At 43.5% G+C, this 22,569-nt stretch overlaps 1 protein-coding gene and 1 long non-coding RNA gene across 2 annotated transcripts in view; one reads left to right on the forward strand and one right to left on the reverse strand.

Annotated features, from left to right (window-relative positions):
- Window positions 1–834: 834 nt before the first annotated feature.
- Window positions 835–19,791, forward strand: LOC132678654 (uncharacterized). The gene is made up of 2 exons (XR_009609697.1): window positions 835–1,102; window positions 19,663–19,791. It is a non-coding gene; the product is annotated as an uncharacterized LOC132678654 (long non-coding RNA).
- DCP1A (decapping mRNA 1A) overlaps window positions 2,337–22,569 on the reverse strand; it is a 56,520-nt gene continuing 36,287 nt past the window's right edge. The window contains exons 6-10 of the mRNA XM_060631309.3: window positions 19,646–19,759; window positions 10,236–10,985; window positions 8,234–8,299; window positions 6,618–6,836; window positions 2,337–6,307 (exon numbers count right to left, since the gene is read on the reverse strand). Coding sequence (XP_060487292.2) covers window positions 6,227–6,307; window positions 6,618–6,836; window positions 8,234–8,299; window positions 10,236–10,985; window positions 19,646–19,759 — 1,230 coding nt within the window. The 3' untranslated portion in view covers window positions 2,337–6,226. The remainder of the gene's footprint in view (window positions 6,308–6,617; window positions 6,837–8,233; window positions 8,300–10,235; window positions 10,986–19,645; window positions 19,760–22,569) is intronic.

Here is a 22,569-nt window from a genome sequence, read left to right on the forward strand (position 1 = left end):
GGATATTATTTTAAAATTGTGTGTGCAGGCATAGGTTTATTCTATGTGAATTCCAGGTCAGGATAATAAAGGAGGAATCACAAAATATTTGTTTAAAAAGGGGGCGAGGTGCCTGCTGGGGTAGAGCCCCTGGACGTTCATGTTCAACGGGGGCGACAGCCCACACACCATTACTAGACTCCCCTTCCCCACCCAGAGAGCCTGGTGGAGGGTGGGGGTCCGACCTCAGTCGGGAAAGCTTCTCAGTGCCAGTGGGACAAAGAGGGTGTCCAGCTCTGTTCGGGCAGAGACCCCTGCCCGTGAGAGGCCTGGCAAGGACAATCTCTGGGAGCGGGGACATGTCAGGGAAAGAACAAAGTGGGGCTTGGGTAGCAATGTGTGCAGGGGTTCAGGTTTGCACCTGTTTCAGAAACCAGGGCACCGCTGCCAAATCTTCGAGAGACTTCACAGAAAATGGGGGGCGGGGGTTTGGCTAAGGGAGCCACCCAGGCCTTGCCAGGGCTGAGGCAGCACCAGACTCGTTTTTCTGGAGTGACAGGGACCTGGTAAGAAAACAGTTCCTGTGGACTGTGGCTGTCTTCTGGGCTCCACATTCTGGGGCCCTTTTCAGACTGATGGACTGACATCAGTCTAAGCACAACCAGTGCCTCTGGCCAAAAACCCCCCCCAAAAACCAAACACACAAACACGTCATTAGAGACAACTAAGAAACCTAAAACCCATCTGCTACAGCTCTTATTCAGAACCCACTGACCTTAGTTTTTCAAGAAATTCCAATGAGCCTAGTTACCTGGTTTCCTAGGCGCTGACAGATACAAACCAGCAGGTGAGCAGACCACTCTAGCTTTTAACAAACACTGGTAGAGGTGGTAACGAGACCTAAGAAACTACAAAAAGCAATCCAGGATGATTGATCATGGAGACAGCAGAGTCAAGAAAGGAATTCTAGACCAGCTCTCCGGCCTGCTTGGCTTCAGGTCTGTGACCTCATTCTGGCTTAATAAGCGACCTTTGGCACATAACCCCAGCCGCTCTCAGGTTCGACTTCCTCTCCCTAAAATGGTTCACCGTGAAGATCCAAGAAAATAAGGAACAGCAATCCGTAAGTATTGAAGGAGCATGCGGCTGTACATGACTGGGCTGTGTGTGTGTGTGTGTGTGTGCGCGCGTGTGTATAAACAGCCATAAAGCACAGGCTAGCTTATCCTCTGCCTTAAGAAAGTAGGCACGAATAACAAACATTTTATGGAGAATTTTGCTTGGAAACTAAATTGTTGACAATTTAAACTAAATTTCGTTTGGATTTTACTAAAATGTTAACAGTTGTTAGGGAGATGGGTGATTAACCAGTTTTTTCCTCTTTAAACTTTTCTCTATTTCCTATAATGATTATATTCTAGTTTCCTCCCTCTTTCTTCCCTTACCATCCTGGATGCCGGGCACATTATAGCTCGATACTCATGAATGGAGTGAATGTGAGAACTGACCCCAGATTGTAGAGTCTCCCACAGAACAGTGTTTTTGTCTGTGATTAGAAGCGTAACCTAGATGAACCTGGGTGGCTCAATTGAGTGGTCGACTCCTGATTTCAGCTCAGGTCCTGATCCCAGGGTCATGGGATAGAGCCCTGAGTTGGGATCCATGCAGAGCGTGTAGCCTGCTTAAGATCCTCTCTCAGTGCGCCTGGGTGGCTCAGTAGGTTAAGTGTTTTAACTCTTGATTTAGGCTCACATCATAATCTCACAGTTCATGAGATCGAGCCCCATGTTGGGCTCTGTACTGATGGCATGGACCTTCCTTGGGATTCTCTCTCTCCCTCTCTCCCTCTCCCTCTGCCCCTCTCCCTGGATTGTGCTTGTTCTCTCTAAAAAAAAAAAAAAAAAAAAAAGCATACCCTCTATCATGATGAGCACTAGTTGTTGTCATTGAATTCTCCTGAAACCAATATTGCACAGTATGTTAACTAACTAGAGTTTAAATAAAATTTTGAAAAAAGAAAAAGAAAAAGCATACTCTGTATCTGGGGAAACCACAGCAGAGTAAATGAAGTTCTTTAGCTGTCTACTCACAGAAGTTACACACTTAATGTTTAGCTACCAGGGAAGGAGGCCCTCATCCACAGACACCAGGACTCAGGGTCTTCAGGCCCAGGAGCCCGTGTGGCCTGTGGCCCAGCTGGCCGGGCCCAGGATGGAAACACACAGCCAAAGGCTTTCTCTGGCAGCTTTGCTCTCTCACCTTAACCCATCTCACCAGTGCGAGGCTCTGGCAAACAGTAGCAACTCATTTAGAAGTTCCATTTCTATAAATTAAATAAAAACACAATTAAAATGTAGTAGGTGCTAAAACTTGGTTTTGAACTTTTATTAAAAAAATATATTTGCAAACATATAAAATTTAGGATGAAAAATGCTCATTTGAAAACATGTAATAACTTAATATTTGCAAACATACACAGATGGTATAAAATCCATACCATTAAAAATGTTAATGATGCAGTATTGCGCTCATGGAACAAAATCTTGCTGTAATTCCAGAGCTTCTCACCCCCGCGTCTCAGGGAGCGGAGAATCTGGTACACGGAAAGTCATGAGAGCCACATGGCCAAAGCAGTAATACAGAATAAAAAACCATTTAGAACACATATTTTAAAAACACATTTCTTAAGGATCACACAGGTAAAAGGGAAACACGCTTCTGCATTTTCCCCAAAGTGAACGATATTGCATCTTAGCATTTTAAATGATGTCAAATACAAAACCGAGTGAAACATTGCACACATCTCTCCTGCTGAATTTGCTGGAAAACAGGCTCCTTGAGGCCCCGGCCCACTCAGGGAAATGTTGTCAGGCACAGCTTTTAAAAAGCCCGTGCAAGGTGCTTTACTTGGTTTAGATCTTAACATTTTATACACCTGAAAACACAGGGCACTCTTGGTTCCAGAAGGTACTCTGAACACAACCGAAGAAAACCAAAGCTAGGTAAGAAAGAAACGTGTGCTCAGCAGCAAATATGCAGCAAGAATGCGGGACACCCGTCCCCGTGAATCCTTGTCCTCACTCACGTGGACCAGACGCCCCGTGCCTGTGCCCCCTCTCATTCCTGTTTCTACCTTTTGCCCAGTTACTGTGTGATGGCTGATTTTGTTTTTTAAGCAGTTAGGCACCTTCAATTTCATGTTGCATTATTAGTAATACAATGGCAGTTATGGCCTCTTCTACCCAAATGAGAAAACTTCAAGCTACATTCTTGGGGGGGTGGGGGGGAAGAATAAAGCTGCATGGTTTAAACATATTTACCTAGTACAGGATTTGATAGGGTTTATAGTTCTTACAAGGAAACACAGGCAGGAAAAGAACAGATGCTTGACATGCAAAATTGGGCCGGACACATTCTAAACAAGGTGTGTGCAGCCTTCAGCAGAGAAGGACCCAAGTCAACTTGGGCTCTTTGCAAGACACCACTCTGTGAAGCCTGCTGAAAAGCCTTGGAAGGTGAGCTGTGGACACTCCCATGTAGACAGTATGAGAGGCGTCTCCTGACACTGACAGTCACTTGGAAACTTAGGATTCAAAGTCCCACCTTAGGAACTCTGGAGAGACGCACGACGAGGAGGGGTTTCTGCCTTAAAGGAACAAGGCTGTCTGGGAGGTGCAGGAGTCCATTCAGGACACCACGTGACTACAACACAAGAGCAGGGCCACCCACTGGCCTGGGGCGGGGGGGGGGGGGGGTGGCGCACAGATGGACATGGTGGCATAAATGCAGAACTAGCAAGAAGCATCTGTGTTTTGATGTCCATTCTGATTGAACTAAGGTTTGAAGTGAAGGTTCCAGTGAAGTCACCGCAGCAACGTAAACATGCAACCTAAGCCAGCATGAGGTTCTGGATAGTAAGTGTGACCGAGGAGTAAGGCAACTGAGCTGTGACTTCCGGGCCAGGGTCATACAACTGCAACTGTTCAGGCTTGGCCTGACTTTTCTGGGGACTCATTCTGGCCTAAACTTCCTGGTAATCGTGACAGTGAACTTCTGGCTTCTGAATTTTAAGTTAATCATACATGAATCTTAGAGTTGAAACAGGCTTACCCTTTTCAGGTCTCCATGACTTGGGCACTTAAAAGTTTATCTTCCCACTAAAGAAACCTTATCATAGATTCTCTTTTCTGTCTAACATATTCCTTGCTTGGAATTAAAGGGTGAACGTTAACAGATCTGACTGCAGACCCTCTTTAAGATAGTCGCTCTTAACTCCCACATAATATTATACATACTCAAGGCATTTCAAGTCAAATGCCTATCACAACAAGAATCCCTTGATTCTTCCACGTGCCAAAGCCCACTGAAGCTACACTGGGGGTGTAGTCAAACCTCTTCTCTGAGAAAACCTGTTTCTGGAGTCACATGGGCTCCCCCAACACCATCTCCTGCTGTAACACTCTGTATCTTACTTCGATGTTCTCCTTCCTGGGTGACGTACGAGCAATTCATTTTTGGTTGCTGAATTTACACACTACTTTTGAAAACAAACTATTCCCAATGGAGTATGAGAATGTATGAGCTTCCCTGACTTTTGAACAATTCACAAATAACCAGGTAGACAGGAAGAGAAGACACTAAGTTGACAAGCAGAAAAGTTGCCCAGGAAGCATGTTTAGACCAACAAAAGCCAATTAAAGTATTCTTTATGCTAAAAAAGAACTAAGACCAAACTAAAACAAGTATGTCATTCACAAGTAGTTTTCTAAAATCTCAGCTAGGAAAAAAAAAAAAAAAATCTATGGATTTATGATTGAGTTACCATTAAAGCTTAAATGATTGTTCCGAGGAACCATCACATCCATCAGCATTATTCATAGCTAATCCTTATGCTAGCTGGTTGAGCCAATTGGGTTTTTACCCCATCATTAAATAGTGCTCAGAAAAGTAAGCAGTGCATCTTAATTGGTTAAATACTACAAAATGATCTGTATCATAGAAACGAAGACACTTTCATTCAAAGAGTATCTTAAAATTACTATTGCTGAAATAAATCAAAATCTACATTAAAATATTACTAATCACCATTACATGCCATAAAAGAATAAATATAAATCATGGCAGGTCAATAGCAGCATAACAAAGCATCTTTACACATCTTCACACTCTGGGCTGCACAAGTACTCACAGCCTAGGAATACATTGGTAAAGTTCTGAATTTCACACTTTGTTTTTACCTCCATATTCTACAATAAAGTAAGGGCAGTGTGAATAAAAGCTCCCTTTTCTGCATAGCTTTAAAACTACTCTCAGTAGACTCGAGGAATGGAACCAGAATGGCTTTGTCAGATTGGTCCACTGGTCCTTTTGTCAAAGTGTTAAGGAAAACAATCAACAATGATTTCTGCGTTTAGACAGAAAAGGAAAATAAGGCTACACTTCACACAAAACTTAACACTGTCCAAACCACTCAAGAGTTTAACGTAAAGTGAAGGTTTCTGATCGCGTTCGGTCTTTACCAGCCCCAGCCTTTGCTTCCAAGGTGTGACATGCTACTCCCATATTGTCACAGGGCCTGGCGGGGCCCTCTTCTCATGGTATCACTGCCCTGGGAGCCGCTGCATGGCAGCACGGGGGACACTTAGAAACAAAGCACAACTGAGAAATTTCAGAACTTTTGAGGCCCAGACGGGGCATTCATATAAAATATACTTCACTTGGAACAAATCAGTCTTAATTCGCCAACTTAAACTCTGATCCTTAAAACTCAAAGCTACTTTGCACAGAGCAGACTTCTGCTCTTTTCAGAACTTGACTATGAGCCTCAGACTCGAGTTTCTAGGGTGGGGAGGAGCAGGGGAAGGGGCGCGGCTGGGCTGAATTCTGCTGCAAGGCTGGTGACCCCTCCTAAGACCTTGAAAGTGAAAGCAAGCTGAAAATCAGACTCCTAATTTCACATCCTTTCTTAGAGCTGATGAAAACACCCACACAACTTTAACACAATGGTCTTTTTTTGTTTTTGTTTTTTTTTTTTTTGTCAAAACAAAGGTCTGCTGGTGATGCTTCACAGTGAAACCTCCATTATCACTGAGAACGTCACTTGGAAAACATTCTTAAGGAATGAGTCTCTTTCTCATAGGCTCAATTTCAGGATTCTCACAACTTAAAGTTCTGTTTAGAAGTTTCCATGATGAGGCCTATTTGTTTCTGAGGTCGACATTCTACCTTCGGATTTCTTCTGCTCCAGTCATAAGTTGTGGTTGTCTTTGTTCTTGGTCAGAACCTGCAAGTAGACTTCGTGAAGTGTACTGAGGAAGCTGGAATCATTCTGGAAGAGATGGTAATGTTTCATTTACCTCAGTAGAACTTACTTCCTTGACAAAAGTTTAGGAAAAAACCTGTATAATGCTTTGTAGAACTAATCACCCAAAGAATCTCACCACCCAGAGACAAGTGCAAACCATACTTCAGAATTCACTCAGTCACTTTTCCACTAGGAGTGTATGTTCAGAAAGAGAGAAACGTTACTCCTGGCTAGGCTTGAATTTACTTTATGAACTGATTTTCTAAGAAGAACTTACATTTTTTTTTTTAATTAAAGAATGAAAGTTTAAAGACTCCATTGATGTCCTACATACCTTTATTAGATGTATTAATGTATCCTGGAGCTGAGACTTGCTGAGAATAATGGAAGGCTTTCTCTGATTTTCTGATGTTCCAACAGTCAGGGGAGAGGGGGCGCCTGTTTTCCTCTCAAGGTCTGCGGACCTTGTAACTGTCTGCTGGAAAACACTTGGGGACAGCAGGACTGAGGACACTGCCATGGTTGTTGCAGTGACCAGCGTGGGGCCTGCGACCTGCAGGGGAGCAATGGTCATGAACAAAGCTTGTTAAAGGACGAAGGGCCTGTTTATTGGGATGCCAAGTCTGATCATCATAGAAAGGAAATAGGACCACAGCCAGATATGAACAGTAAGAACAATCCTATGGTAATTAAAAATGTAAAGTTTTATATGGGGAGCACAGGAATGATTGGAAGAGGGCAAGAGGGAACTTCCTGGGGTGATGGAAATGTTACATGTCTTGACTGGGTGGTTACCCAAGGAATACATGTGTGTTAAAACTCATAAAACATCTGCACTTTATCTGTATTTTACTTCAAAAAAAAATGGGGGGGAATAAAAAAATCCAGTTATATGAAGCATTAGTTTCTTCTGTAGTGTTTAATACATTTATTATACCACTACAGGTATCAAAGATACAACCTGTTGGGGCACTTGGGTGGCTCAGCTGGTTAAGCATCCAACTTCAGCTCAGGTCATGATCTCACAGTTCGTGGATTTGAGCCCCGCGTCGGGCTCTGTGCTGACAGCTCAGAGCCTGGATCCTGTTTCAGATTCTGTGTCTCCCTCTCTCTCTGCCCCTCCCCTGCTCACAGTCTGTCTTGCTCTCTCTCTCTACACTAAGCCAGTAATAATCAGCATTTTTAATAATTCCCACATTTGATACAATCAGCAGACATCTACATTCCTTTCTTCTGTCACCCCTCCCATTCATAAACTGCCACAGTTTGGTGCCACGCCAGGCTGAGCGCCCCTGCTGATCCCCACGCAGCAGGATGAGATATAGGGAAGACCAGTTCATACCACCAGTCAGGAGCTGGCTGCAGTTGAAGTTCTAAGACTTGAGGAGGGTGCAAAGGCTCAAAGGCAAATGGGAATATAGAAGTTTAGGAACTGAAAAAAATAAGTGTGCACTTTGAGGTTGGTAGGTAATGGAGGGTGGGGAAAACATTTAAAAAGTGAAGCAGGAGAGAACAAGCAGAGGACAGAGTGCACAGGCCCGGGAGGCGCTGTCGTTATGGCTGCGGGAAGCAATGAGCGCCCAGAGCACAACAGCGACTCGTAACCAGGGCATCACAGCTCTTCCGGGGCAAAGAGCACCTCCTCCTCACGGAAACCAGGCTGACGTGCACTCAGCTGACACACACAGAGCGCCCAGCCCAGCCGGTGGCTGATCCTGCCCCGCGTACGGTCAGGGAAGACATCAGTACAGAGATGGTGACTGGAGGCCCAGGGTGACTGGGTGACTGGAAGCCCACAGGGGCCGTGGCAATGAACTCGGCTGGGGTGGCAGGGGAGCCTGGCCTAGGAGGGGCATCTAAGAGGGCTCTAGGCTTGAAAGGTACAACGTTCTATGGCACACACAGAAGAACTTAAATATAATGTGTTCTTCAGAGAAAGGGGGTCCTTACCGGGATGGTACTGGGTAACACCTTAGGCTGGACAAAGACTTCAGGATCCTGGTTTTGCTGCATAGACTGCAATGTTTAAAAAGAAAAGATGAACAGACCTAACAAGTTTCCATGAAGATTTCCCAGCGACCGGGGATAAACCCACATTAGCAATAAGGAATAGTTCAGACATTAACTAGCTCCTAGATTCCTGAGGGAAGAGGCTGACGGCAACATTTAACAACGTAACCAATGTGTCATCTGTGAGGCCAGGGCTCTGGGACAGCCTCCCAACCGCTCGGGTTCCCTAAGAGAGGGGCTGTGTGCAGAGCTGTCAAGAGGTCTCTAAGGAAAGCAGAAACCTATATCTAAGAGCTGGGGACAGCCCAAGCACATTTTTGCTGTTGAGTCTGTAGAGACGCCATGTTCTGGCAGCATGCGACCTTGCTAAGGCCGTGTGGACTCTGCACAGGGCGGCACTAAACAGTCCTCATGCAGAGTCACCTTCCTTCCATGTGCTTGCTACATTTTGTCCTCCTTCGCTGGGAGACAAAGAACTTCTTGCTGTAGAGCAAATGCATTAGAATTCAGTGAAGCCCCAGGCCTTAAATGAAATGGAAATGGAAATATACACGTATGTAAGTGTCCCCTGTGAGGAGGCTCACTGGAGAGCTGGGAGCTGTCCCCAAGGCCAAAACATGGAGGGGGCAGAACAGTGGTGGCACGGGTGTGTCAGGGGGTGACACCCATCTGCTATAACATTCTCTCTGCTTATACTACAGAGAACCTCAACAGAAATGGCCCAAAATGAAAACTGAACAATATAACCAAGATACTGAACTCCCTTTCTTTCTGTGCAAGATTTTAAAGGACTGGAACAGAACAGTCCACTAAGAAATCACACACGATTATTATGATGGGCTCATCTGTATAATACTATTCGGTATGATGTTAAGACTGTGGATTCTTATCAAAGGGCACAGGACTGAAGTTTTGGGAGGCAAGCAACACTGCTCTCAAGCAGAAGACTCTGCCCCTCTTGAGAAGCTGTGTGATCTCGTACGCATCACCGCAGTTGGAGCTGACTCTCATCTGCACACTCACCAGCCTCATCCCTCTCTGAGTGGCAAGCCTCTTCTTCACACCCCACCCCCAATCGACCACCAGGCCCCACTGCCCACACCTGTTAACAAACCTGCTGGTCCACACTCTCGAAGTCAGGCCGTACCAGTTCAAGCCTGGGTAACTGTCTGGCCTCCTTCGGGTGGCCCTACTTCCAGCTTCTCCTTTCCCAGCTCACCACCTCCCCTTAAAGCCCTAGAAAGGCCCCCTGGGGCTGTGAGAACAAGCCTCGGACTGCTTCACGGAGTTTACAAAGTCCTGCTCCTCAGCCAGTACCTACGCCCCCAAGGTCCTCCCAGAGGAGGCCCGGCCACACTACAGGTCTTTAAGTTCAGCAAATGCCTCTCATCTCCAGGCCTCTGCACACACTATTTTCCTTACCTCAAACACTTTCTCTACGTCTAGGAAAGAGCTGACTAACTCCTACTGAGTCTTCAGATCTCAGCTGAATATGAGCTTCATTGGGAAGTTTTACTTGATCCCGTATCTCCAAATCTGGGATGTGATTATGGCCCGAGGTGGGCACTCAGTGAGTACCAAGGGAGTTGGGGATGGGACAATGCTGGGGATAATCTGGATCTATGGTCCTGAGTCAAATGCAGACTCCTGGAATTGTCACGCAGAAACAAACAAAACCCCCTACAACGCATGCCCTGACAGGAAAATACCGATATTGTTTTTTAAGCTTGTATCAGTTGAGATATCTGGGGAAGTGGAACTGAGTCACAACACCGTGTACCAACGGTCTAGCTGTTCATTACTGGGCTTTCCACCTCCTGTCTTCCGGCCCTGGATGTACGGAACAGTCGTCTCTTTGAAGCGACTGTCTCACGGGCGTCAACATCAAGGCCTCTGCAGCCCCATCCTACCCAGTTAGAGCCCCCCACCCTCCTGCCGGTACCTGAAGGGGAGCAAGCACCATGTTGCTGAGGGATGCTGAGGCTCGCGCGGCTGCAGTCTTAGGGGGAGGCTCTATGAAGCTCTCAGGTGTGGCCAGCTGGCCGGCTGCTGAACAAAAGCCGGATGTCATGGCACTTTTCCCAAGTGACTGCGTCTGTATTTGGTCATGCTGTGGGGTCAACCTGAGTTTCTGGAGAAGATCAACACTTGGGAGCGAGGTACCAGCTGTGTTTGTCACACTCAGTGGGGCCCTGAAGGGGCTCTGGGTGGCAGTCAGATTGGCGTGGCTCAGCTCAGGGACTGGCTGGCTCAGGAGTGGAGACCTCTGTCTTGGCGTGGTCTTCACTGCCTGTATCATGGTGGCGTTTCGGGGTAAGCTGGGGGGAACCTGTGCCGTAGGAGCTTCTGCTGGTAGAGTCGGACTGAGCACAGGGCGCAACGGGACGGCATAGACGGGGGCCTGTTTTTCACTGGACTGTGTGATGGAGGCGGGAGTGATCAGCACCGGGGTGGGGACTTCAGGTTGGACTGAGTGGTGGGCGGCAGGATGGACACCCAGGTTGTCCGACTGAGGGGCTCCTCCTGACTGCTCAAAGGGAAATGGTAAGAATGAGCTGGGCTCTTTCTGGGAGGCATCTCCTGGCAGCTTCTCCACTTCTTCTGAATCCAGACCCACACTTGGCTGTTCTTTTGGCAAAGAGGTTCCAAATAATTCTTCCACTGTCAGATGTTTGTGTCCAGATGGAGCAGACTGAAAAACAAATCAAACTGCCCAATGAAAGAAATCTCTTGCAAACCAGTGTAACCAGACTTCTTTCCCATTAACCAAAACATTTTGCAGAAGCAACGATAGATGGAGTCTGAAAATAAGGAAATGGAACAAACTGAAGATGTGCTAGGGACTAAGGCCAAAATGCATCTTGTCTCCCCAAGCTGGTGGGCAGAAATCTGCATTCGTACTAAGATCCAAGTTTTAGGGACTCCCAGGATAGTGTTAGAATTCACCTTGTTTTCTTGGCAAAGTGATATAACGTAAAGGAGAAATATTACAAAGTTAATAGTGCTTGGTTGCCCTGTATCAGTAACACAAGCAAGGAAATAATACTCAAGAGGACAGAGGGACCAAACGCTGAGTAAGTAATCCTATCTTTATTTTCATAGTTCTTGATAAAAAGCTAGGCACTGCACCTTGAGGACTAGGTCTTAAGTACCAGAAAATAAACTGAACTGTTTTTTAAAATAGCAGGCCGTTCCCCCTTTCTACTACAAGATCACAGATTCCTTCAGAAGAAGCAGACATGTGAACATCTGAGAATGTTCACTTTGCATCTGCTGTAGTGGTCTGGCTTACTGATACCACTGCAATGATGTGGAGGGGGAATATTTACGCTTTCCACTCCTGAGCTTTCCTACACCTTCCCTTCATGTGCTATGGTCATATTCGTTTGCCCTTTATTTTCAGAGTGCCTGCAGGGTGCCAGGACCTGCGCTGACCTGTGCCCCCAGGACACAGTAGGGAGTAACAAACAAAGTCTGACCCTGACAGGGCTTGTGTTCCAGTGGGGAACTAACCTAAGTACTTTGAAAACACATACAGCCTCGACATATGATTTTATTCCATAAGCGTGTACACTACTTAGCTGCTCAGATATATATTCACGTGGAAAAAGACGGTTCACTGAAACACACGGTTTTTGGTTCCTCAGAAGGCCGATAAAGGCCCGACACCACACGGCCCCTGAAGCAGAAGGATGAGTGCACTATGGTGTGACCACATTTCTACAGGAAAAAAGCACTGGTTTTCCCAAGCAAGTGTTCGCTGCATCCGTGTGACAAGTAGTTACAGGTTTCCCTGCTCTCTGAAGGGGGAGGTAAAAAAAAAAAAAAAAAAAATGCAAAAGATTGTATACAGTTTAATTTCCTTATGTTTTTACTTCTGAAAAAGTTGCAGAGTTTAGGATCTGAAATCAAAGACACCCAGATTTAATTCCCAGCTTAGCTGGGAAAATTATAGTCTATTTAGTTACCTCATCTGAAAAATGGGGGCAATAATGGCAATTACTTCTCGCAGAGCTGATGTGAAAGTTAATTTCTCAATATGATACCTGGTGCCCAACAAGCATTCGATAAATGGAACTTGGCTATTATCATTATATGAACACCAGACAGTCTTACTAGCAATCATAATAAACCTGTTTTTGTATATGTTTTAAGAAACATCAAATACTATGTTAGAATATTAAAAATTCATCAAATCCTTCTGGAATATCATACCCCGTGATGCAAAATAACACTACCACCTGATGGGCTATCAAGGCTGTAGTATTATAAATCTGTCATGCCCTGATGCAATGACTCATTAGAGACACAGTTGTTGGGGCTCCTGGGTGGCTCAGTCAGTTAAGCGTCTGACTTCGGCTCAGGTCATGATCTCACAGTTCATGAGTTCAAGCCCTGCAATCAGGCTCTGTGCTAACAGCTCAGAGCCTGGAGCCTGTTTAGGATTCTGTGTCTCCTTCTCTCTCTGCCCCTCCCTGCTTGTGCTCTGTCTCTGTCTCTGTCTCTCTCTCTCTCTCAAAAATAAACGTTAAATATAAAAAAAGACATAGTTGTTTATTTAAAACTCACTGGTATCATTTCAAATCCATTCAAGGTAATTCAAAAACAGACAGCAAATGCCCATTTGGGACACACTTCTCGTCCTCTCTGTCCAGGCCACATAACTAGTAGTAGGGGTGCATAGGTTCCATTTCCCCAGATGGGCACTAGGATTTATTCACTTTTAGATCTCTGGCATCATAAATGTCCACTGATGAGCACAGACATAATTCCACTCCTCCCCACCGATTTCTGACAGTGATGGCAAAATATACATAACCAAAGTTACCATTTTAGCCATATTTAAGTGTAAAACTCAGCAGCATTCAGTACATTCACAATGCTGTATAACTACCACCATTATCTACTTCCTCACTCACAGCCCCTGATAATCTCTATTCTACTTTCTGTTCCTATGAATTTGCCTACTCTACGTACCTCGTAGAGGTACGTAGCCTTTTGTGACTGGCTGACTTCGCTCTTGGCACAGTGTCCCCAAAATTCATCTATGCTGTACCATGTGTCAGAATTTCCTTCCTTTTAAAAACACTGACAAATACTCTATTTGTATGCATATACCACATCTTGTCTACCCATTCATCTGAGCATTGACACTTGGGCTGTTTTCACCTTTTGGCTATTGTGAATAATGCTGCTACAAACACTGGTGTAAAGTATGTTTAATCCTTGTTTTCAATTCTTTTGGGTATACACCCAGGAATAGAATTGAGGACCTTCCAAACTGTTTTCCAAAGCTGTTGCACCATTTTAAATTTCTACCAATGATGCAAAATGGTTCTAACTTCTCCACGTTCTTGCCAACACATCGGCCACTTGTAGATTTGAAAAAATGACTATGTAAGTCATTTGCCCATTTTTGAGTTGGGTTAATTCTCTTTTTATACACATTACGTTTAGAACAAAATGGTCAAGACTGCTTGGCAAAAAGTACTGGAAAACTACACTAATTTTTATTCATTAATACAAATTATGTCAATCTTAACCACCACATCCTGTTTTATATGTATGTATATACACACAAAACAACGTGTGGATGTACATACTTTGAGAAATACAGACCACATTGGGGCTATTCTACTTTGCAAAAACTTGAGTCTTTCCCAGGTAAGAATACAAATATTTTACATTATAAGAAAAGGAGCAATCAAACAACACGACATAGAGATAACTCAACATGAAATACACCTTTGGCTTCAAAAATGGCATGATTCAGGTAGCAATTTTTACCTGTCTAGTGGAACATAAATGGACTTTTGAACAATTAAAATTACCTGCATGTACATATTGAATGTTTTTACACTTATGCTTAAAAAAAAAAGTATTTCTAATAGTTTAAAATTGACTTCACATTAAAAAATGAAACTGGGGCACCTGGGTGGCTCAGTTGGAGGAGTGTCCAACTTAGGCTCAGATCATGATCTTGCTGCTCATGAGTTCGAAACCTGTGTCGGGCTCTGTGCTGACAGCTCAGAGCCTGGGGCCTGCTCTCTCTCTGCTCTTCTCCCACTTGCACTCTCTCTTAAAAATAAATAAACATTAAAAAAAGAATTTTAAAAAGAAAAAGAAAAAAAAAAAAAGAAGAAACCATATTGGAGAGCCCTGAACCCTGACTGCAAAAGTAGCAGAAAGCTTCGAGATTTCTCCATGCAGCCTCCCTACAACTTCTGCCAGGTCAGAAACATTCTCAGACTGTCTCTGGAATAGGATGTGTGGTAATTCATTAGGGTTTCAGAGGAATCTCTGTAAGAAGAGATAAACGAAGTTACGACAGCAGGAAGACTGACCTCAGACAGGACATGTACTGTGTGTGTGTGTTGGGGGGGGTGGGGGGTCCCTGTGCTGCACACCTGACACGCATCACTCATCAGTGAGGGCAGTGCTAGTAGCACTGCCACTTTGTAGGTGACACCCAAGTACGACAGACCCAGACTCCAACCCAGTGCTAACAGTAAGTCCATGCTCTTGACCCTTATGCCCCTGCACTGAGATGTCAAATAAGTATAGTCTAGGACACCTACTCAACTGGATAACGATAAGGACTTCCGGAAAACAGAGATACACCTAAGAGATGGCTACAGGTCAAACCGTGCCCAACTTTTGGAAATATGTACCCGGCTGCTGAATCAGTCACAAGAGACACGCGAACGAAGCATGCTTCTCCACACAAAAGCTTTACGGTCTCTGCATTTGAGAGGACCCTTCTACCTTCTGCCCAGGACAAGAAAAACTGGCTGCACTGCTCTGGTACTTGGACTTACTTATTCATGGATTCATCTCGCCTCATCCACAGAAAAGGGGAATTTTCTTCTTGCCTCATGTCTGAATATGCTTCAAGTCTGGACTCCATGTTTTGCAATGCTTCCCTTACATCAAGGGTTAGTCTCACCATTTCACCCTGTGAAATGGGATTCTGGGAGGAAGAGTACGTGCACCGCCAAATTCCAATATACTGAATTAGGCTTTTCTATTCCTTCCTCACCCCACAGCTCTTGTCACTTAGGGAATTTCCTAGTTCTGTCTGGACCTATGGTGTCCATGTCAGATTTCCGACCTGGTCAGTGTACTGGGCACACCAGAAGCTATGTATTATTTAGGAACCAAAAAGCAATATAAAACATACCAGGGAAATAGTCCCAAGGGACTTGTGAATTGTGAAACTGAAATGGAACCGAATATTATCGGGACTTGACAGCATTTGCTCCTCATCACCAGGTGGCAGTGTTACTAAACACGTGTACAATCTGTGTGGAGGGTTGATTATGGATTTAAGCTAATTTTAGTCAATCACATGGCTTCTGACAATATCCAGATCACTTTGACCTATAAACTGGGATCTCAGAAGACTGTGAGAAGGAGGGAATAGCGGCAGCACTATTCTCACGGGAGGGTACAATTCTCTGTGTGCCCAGCGGAACCCTGTGCGCCCACAGATCCAACACCGGAGCTTTTGCTGACAGGCTGAGCAGCTACAGCTCGTCATACTCCCCTTCATCTTTCCTTTCTTTCTTTTTTAAGTTTATTTATTTTGAGAGAAAAAGAGAGTGTGTGAGTGTGTGTGAACAGGGAAGGGACAGAGAGAAAGAGAGGAAAAGGGGGTGGGGAAGAGAGAGAGAAAGAGAGAGAGAGAGAGAGAGAGAGAGAGAGAGAGAGAGAGAGAGACAGAGAACGAACAAGCCCCACGCAGGCTCTGAGCCATCAGGGCAGAGCCCGATGCCGGGTTTCAACTCATGAACCGTGAGATCATGACCTGAGCCGAAATCAAGAGTCGGATGCTTAACTGGTGGAGCCACCCAGGTGCCCCTCACACTCTTCCTTCATCTTTCAATGGACAGTGTTTTATGGTTCTTAAGGCATTCTTTGGGGTCCATTTCTCACTCCCCCTGTTATTAACTTGGTTTGAAAGTTTATTACAAAGAGTCTCTGTATAATACAATGGAAGCTATGCATAAAAATAAATGTCTTTAAACTTAATGATTAAGGGGCGCCTGGGTGACTCAGTCGGTTAAGCGTCCGATTTCGGCTCAGGTCATGATCTCGCGGTTCGTGAGTTCGAGCCCCGCGTTGGGCTCTGTGCTGACAGCTCAGAGCCTGGAGCCTGTTTCAGATTCTGTGCCTCCCGCTCTCTCTCTGACCCTCCCCCGTTCATGCTCTGTCTCTCTCTGTCTCAAAAATAAATAAACGTTAAAAAAAATAAAATAAACTTAATGATTAAGATTTTTTTCTCCTTTTCATTGCAGTTGCCCTATTTGCGGCAAATGAACTCATTTTTTATTGCTTTTAAGGTGATGGAAATTTTTATCTCTTGATCTTGGTGGTAGTTACAATGTTTAAGTTACATTTATAAAATGTTACAAGGTTGACACTTTAGATTTGAATATGTATACTATGTATTAATTATATCCCAGTAAGAAACTGCTCAAATCCTAGAGCAGCTAGAGTTTTACAAAATTAATGTGAGTCTCAGGGTGTCTGGCTGGCTCAGTCAATAGGGCATGTGACTCTTGGTCTCGGGGTTGTGAGTTCACGTCCCACATTGGATGTGGAGCCTACTTAAAATAAAATTAAAAAAAAAAATTAGCCTGGGTCTCAGTATTCACACACATACAATACTGGTATTAATGCTACCTTCATCTCATGATTATATAATTTATGTTGCCATGTGAAGAGCTATTCTCTGTACAATAAAAATGCTGACACCAGGTGCTACTGGACTTAAGAAACAAAGCTTAAGAGCATTTTGATTGTTTGCAATTGCCTGGAAATCTCTTCGTAGTTCTCATTTCCTCCCCGCCCTTCTCCTGGCCATGGTAATACGTGCTGCTCCAACCCACTGCAAAATCTATCCAGCCAAGAAGAGTGTGGCCTGCCACCTGCTGTACTCTTGAGATGTGAGAGTACTCTGCTGCGGTGCTGAGGCCAGACTCTGGATATTGGGCAGGGCTCTGGGAAGCTTTGTTTACCTTTTCAGAAAGCAGGCACTGACTTCCTGAGCCTGGTTTGAATTATAATACTGATCAGTAATAGGAAACCTCTTTTATCCTAAGGTCTGTGCTCTAAATGGTTCTCTGGGTCCTGGGTCTGTTTCTTCATTTGGTTCTGACAAGAACTCTGGGAATTGGCAGTGCAAGAACCCTTAAGCCCATCATTCAGAAAGCAAAGGGGAAGTGACTGCCTCCACTGAACACCCAGGGCGGATAAGCCGGACCAGAAGGAACACAGGCAGGCTGTTCCTTCTCTCCCTCAACACATGTTTTGCAAAAATTGCATTTTATATAGCACAGTTTTTAATATATGTTTGACCTTCAGGACTCTAAATGCAAACACAGTAGAAATGAAGCATGGGAATATAGTATTAAAAAACTGGCTTAAATCATCATCTAAATATCTAAAAACATTACGGATATATTGCTGATGGGAATGTAAAATGGTACAGCCTTTCTGGAAAACACTATGGCAGTTTCTTAATAAACTAAAACATGAAATTACCAAATGACCCAACATCTGCACTCCTGAGCATTTATCCGAGACAAATGGAAATTTCTGCACAAAAACCTGTACAGAAATGTTCACAGAAGTTTTATTTGCAACAGCTAAAAACTGAAAACTACCCAGATGTCCTTCAACAGGCAAACTGCCAGAAATGGTTAAACACATTTTGGTACTTCTACTTGACTGGGTGGAAGAGTAAAAAGGAACAAACTACTGAAAAACCTAATAATTTCAATGAAATCATGCTAAATGAAGAAAGAAAATCCCAAAGGTTTCTATATCATTCCATTTACATAACATCCTTGAAATGACATTATAGAAATGGGGACAGCTTCGTGGCTACCAGGGTTAAGGATGGGAGGAGAGGGAAAGGAAGTATGACAGGGGAGTCAGTGTGAGAATACAAGCACAACACAAAGGATCCTTGTGTTGATGTAAGTCTTCGGTATCTTGACTGTGGTGTTGGATATACAAAGCTACGTATGACATAAAATTGCACAGAAATACAGATATGCACATAAACACAGAAGTGAATATGAATAAAACTGAGGAAATGTGAACCAGATGGGTAGATTTTACCGGTATCCTAGTTGTGATATTGTACTTTATTTTGCAAGCTGTCATCAGTGGGGGAATGGGTAAAGGGTAAATACAGAAATGGGATCTTTCTGTATTTATTTATTTTTTAAAGTTTATTTTGAGAGAGAGAGCGTACGTGTGCACATGCGTGCACGCAGGAGGGGTAGAGGCAGAGAGAGAGGGAAAGAGAACCCCAATCTGACAGTGCGGAGCCCCATGCAGGGCTCAAACTCATGAACCATGAGATCATGACCTGAGATGTCTTGATTTAGACTTGGACGCTTAGCTTACTGAGCCACCCAGGTGCCCCTCTGTATTATTTCTTGTAACTGCATGTGAATCTGTAATTATCTCAAAATAAGAAGTTTAATTAAAAAGCTATGGGTTTTACTTGGTATTTGGTCATTTATCAAGCCATTGGTTATAAAGAAAACTAATTTAGTCAAAAAATATTTACAATGCTAAGTGCGGGGGATATGGCAACAAACAAGGCAGACAGAAGTGCCTGCCCCCACGAGAGCTTACATTCAGATGGGGAGGAGACATAGTGCACACAGTAAGAAAACAGCAAACCAGGTTAGCTGGTGAAGCCTTAGGGAGAAAATAAGGCATGGGAGGACAGGGGTAAGGGTTCTTTAAAACAGGGTGACCAGAGAAGGCCTCACCTGTATGGAGAATGCTTGAGATTTGAAGGAAGAAAGGGAGCAAGCCCTATATGGGAGGAAAGTACTCCAGGCGAAGGCAACAAGTGCAAAGGCCTGTCCTGAGGCAGGAGCAAGCGTGGCACATTTGTGGAAAGGCAGAAGGGCCAATGAGACCAGGGCCAAGCAAGCAAGGCAGGAAGTAAGAGATGAGGCAGGGGTCAGGAGGCCATGGACCAGTGACAAGGCCCTGGCTTTTAATGGAGGGCGATGGGACACTACTGGGCGGTTTTGAGCAGAGTGATGTCATGCTCTAACTTCTGGTTTATCAGGATTACTCTGGCTGCTGGGTGAAGAGCAGGGAAGGGAGTGGCAATGGCAAAAGCTCTATAACCAGAGTGGAGGCTCCTGCAAAATCCAGACGGAAACACAGGGCAAATGACAGGAGTTACCATGTTGTTGCCTGTATGTATCCACCTCGATAGGTAAACAACAAATATTTTTTGTACCTCACTGATATCCTTACAAAATATTACTCTGTGTTTTGTACCCTGGGCAAAGCTAGGGCTTTAATTGTACAAACCTTATCTTGTGACCCAGATGGCGTCTCTTCTAGAGTCTCGGTGCTTCCCAGATTGGAGAGCTGAGTGCTTGGCTGTAACCCAGGGCTGGAGATATTGGAGTCGCCCATCTGATTCTGAAATTAAAAGGAAAAGTATATCATGTGAACAGTTTGCTGACTACTATTTGGCTCATAAGACATCTGAGGTTATCAGCAATGCTATTTTAAAAACAAGCAAAAATTCCCCCAAATGTTTTGCTTTGGACCCTCAGGTAAGTAACTTAAAAAACAAAATTTCTAGACAGTTGAGCACTTGGTTTTAGATAATAGTGACAATTGTTTTTATATCCCTTGAAGTGCATATATTACTGCTAAGTAGTGTTGCACTGTATGATCACATTACTGTCTTGTGGAACACTCACCCATAGGAGGTCATTTGTGCTATTTCCAGTTTTTGGTAATTACGTATAGAGCTTTTATATTCATAAAACCTCATGCACGGGTTTTTGTGTGGACAAAAGCATCATTTCTCTAGAGTAAATACCTAGCGGTGGTATACCTAGGTCATATGGTAAAATGCATTTTTCTTCTAAATTTTTGTAGTTTTAAATTTAGATTTAGGATCCATTTTGAGTTGATTTTTGTATAGGGTGTTACATTTATGTTATGGATTTTTTTTTCTTTTTTTGTATGTGGATGGCCAATTGTTCCCAACACTATTGGTTGAAATCATTGTATACTCTTAAAACTTAAACTAAAAAGATCTCTAAGCATCACCATCAAGATGACAGTCATTAAATGTTTTAAAATTCCTGTTAACTTATATGTAACACCAAAAGTGAAAATACTTTTGGTCTTAAAGAGAATCCTAAAAACAGATCATTAGGTGGGCACAGAGAATCCTAAAAACAGATCATTAGGTGGGCACAGAATTATGAATTCTTAGGAACTGAAGTTATTATATTTGGGCTATGTGATCGATTACCCATGTCACAATGGACACCAGAAACAGTTTAGAACACTCAGGAGACCAGATTTAAAAACGAAGCCCCAAACTTCAGTCCAGGGACACATTAATTTTGATAGCAGAGAATAAGTACATGTACTTAGCACAGCGTTAGGTACTCCAATGTTAAATGAATGGCTAAAATGCATTTATTCTATTCAAATGACGTAATCCTCATAACACTTTTTATTCAGTGTTATCCATTTAGACAGAGGTGAAATAGCCTGGGACAGCCTATGAAATATCTTTTTAAAAACATCTATTACTGAAATACAGTTGACACACAATGTTATATTGGTTTCAGGTGCACAACATAGTGATTAGACAATTCTACCTATCACACAGGGTTCACCCAGGCAAGTGTGGTCACCATGCAAAGTTATTACAACATTACTGATTATATTCCCTGTGCTGTATTTTTCATCCCCATCACTCACTCATTTTATAACTGGAAGTCTGCACCTCTTAACCCCATTCAACTGCCTGTGAAATATCTTATTTTCTACCCCTTTGTGCAACACCACCATCAGTATGTACTAACACATTATGGAGAATGCTTGGAATTAAACTGCATCACAGAAAAGCTCAAAACAATGTTCATAACAAGTTCCTAAGAGCAGAGGGTATACAATGTTCAGAAACATTTTCAAAATTGGGAGTTTTCACATAAAAATCCCAGCTTGTTATTTTCGGAGAGAAGCTGGACACCTTTGCAACAACTGGCTGGAGCTGAGCTGCACATGACTCTCTGATGCAGGGCCAGGTTCTGTTTGCATCAGGGCTACCCTGGCCCACCCACTACATGTGCTTCCATGGCCCATGTGGTTTTTGGGGCAGTTTAGTCTCCTCTACTTAACTCAACATGAACTACAAGATGGGCTGTGCTTTAAAAGGTCTCAGACATTTTTTTTTATACACGTGCAGGGCTGTTCTCGGAAGGTTTAATCTGAGTTTGTAGAGGACACTTGCTATTTGTACAGATTTGGGGAAATGGACAATCAAACTTTCTGGAGGGTAATTTTATTATAATATTTAGTATAAACCTTAAAAATGACAAAATCCTTCGATCTACCAATTGTATTTCAAATAGTTTATCTTAAGAGAAAATGCTGAACACGAAGACTTAGCCACAGGATATATTTCTGAGTTCTTAAGAGAATCAGAAAAGAACAGCATATTGTTTACGTAAAGCACGGGAGAAAAACATGCAGCTATGAATACCACTCTTCTCTTTTTCAAAAAGTTTTCATTCTACCGAAAGAAATCTCACAGGGACTCCCCTGTGAGATGAATAAATAGCTACTGTCATCAAGGTATTGTTCTTTGAAAAAAAAACCTGGTTACAAAAGAGTTAATAAAAGCGACTTTTAAAACTAGTTAATAATAAAACTAGTGTAGAGAAGCATACCACACACTCTGGGACACATTTACACATATTTTTGGAAGGATACAAAGTATTATCAGTGATTATTTCTAGGAGGTGGGATTATGTTTTTTTCTTTTACTCTAATCTTTAAATATGAAATACAAACAACCTCTCAACCAAAATCCAGGATTATATCCTGTGGCTACAAGCAACTCAGTAAGGGGCCGCTGTAAAGGATTGTGGCTTTAGCTATCTTTCTTACCTTTATTATTATTACTTTTTAATGTTTTGTTTATTGTTTAGAGAGAGAGTATGACAGGGGAGGGGCAGAGAGAGAGGGGGACAGAGGATCTAAAGCGGGCTCCATGCTGATAGCAGTGAGCCTGACTCGGGGCTCAAACTCATGAACCGTGAGATCGTGACCTGAACCAAAGTTGGACGCTCAACCGACTCAGCCACCTGGGGGCCTGTTTCTTACCTTTAAAAAAGGTAAGTTGGTTAAAACAAACTATAGGACTTTAGGAGCAAATGTTTACTATAGAGTTGTAATTTCCCAACAGTCTTTACTATAAA

The sequence above is a fragment of the Panthera onca genome, chromosome A2, assembly GCF_046562875.1.
Source record: "Panthera onca isolate mPanOnc1 chromosome A2, mPanOnc1 haplotype 2, whole genome shotgun sequence".
NCBI lineage: Eukaryota > Metazoa > Chordata > Mammalia > Carnivora > Felidae > Panthera > Panthera onca.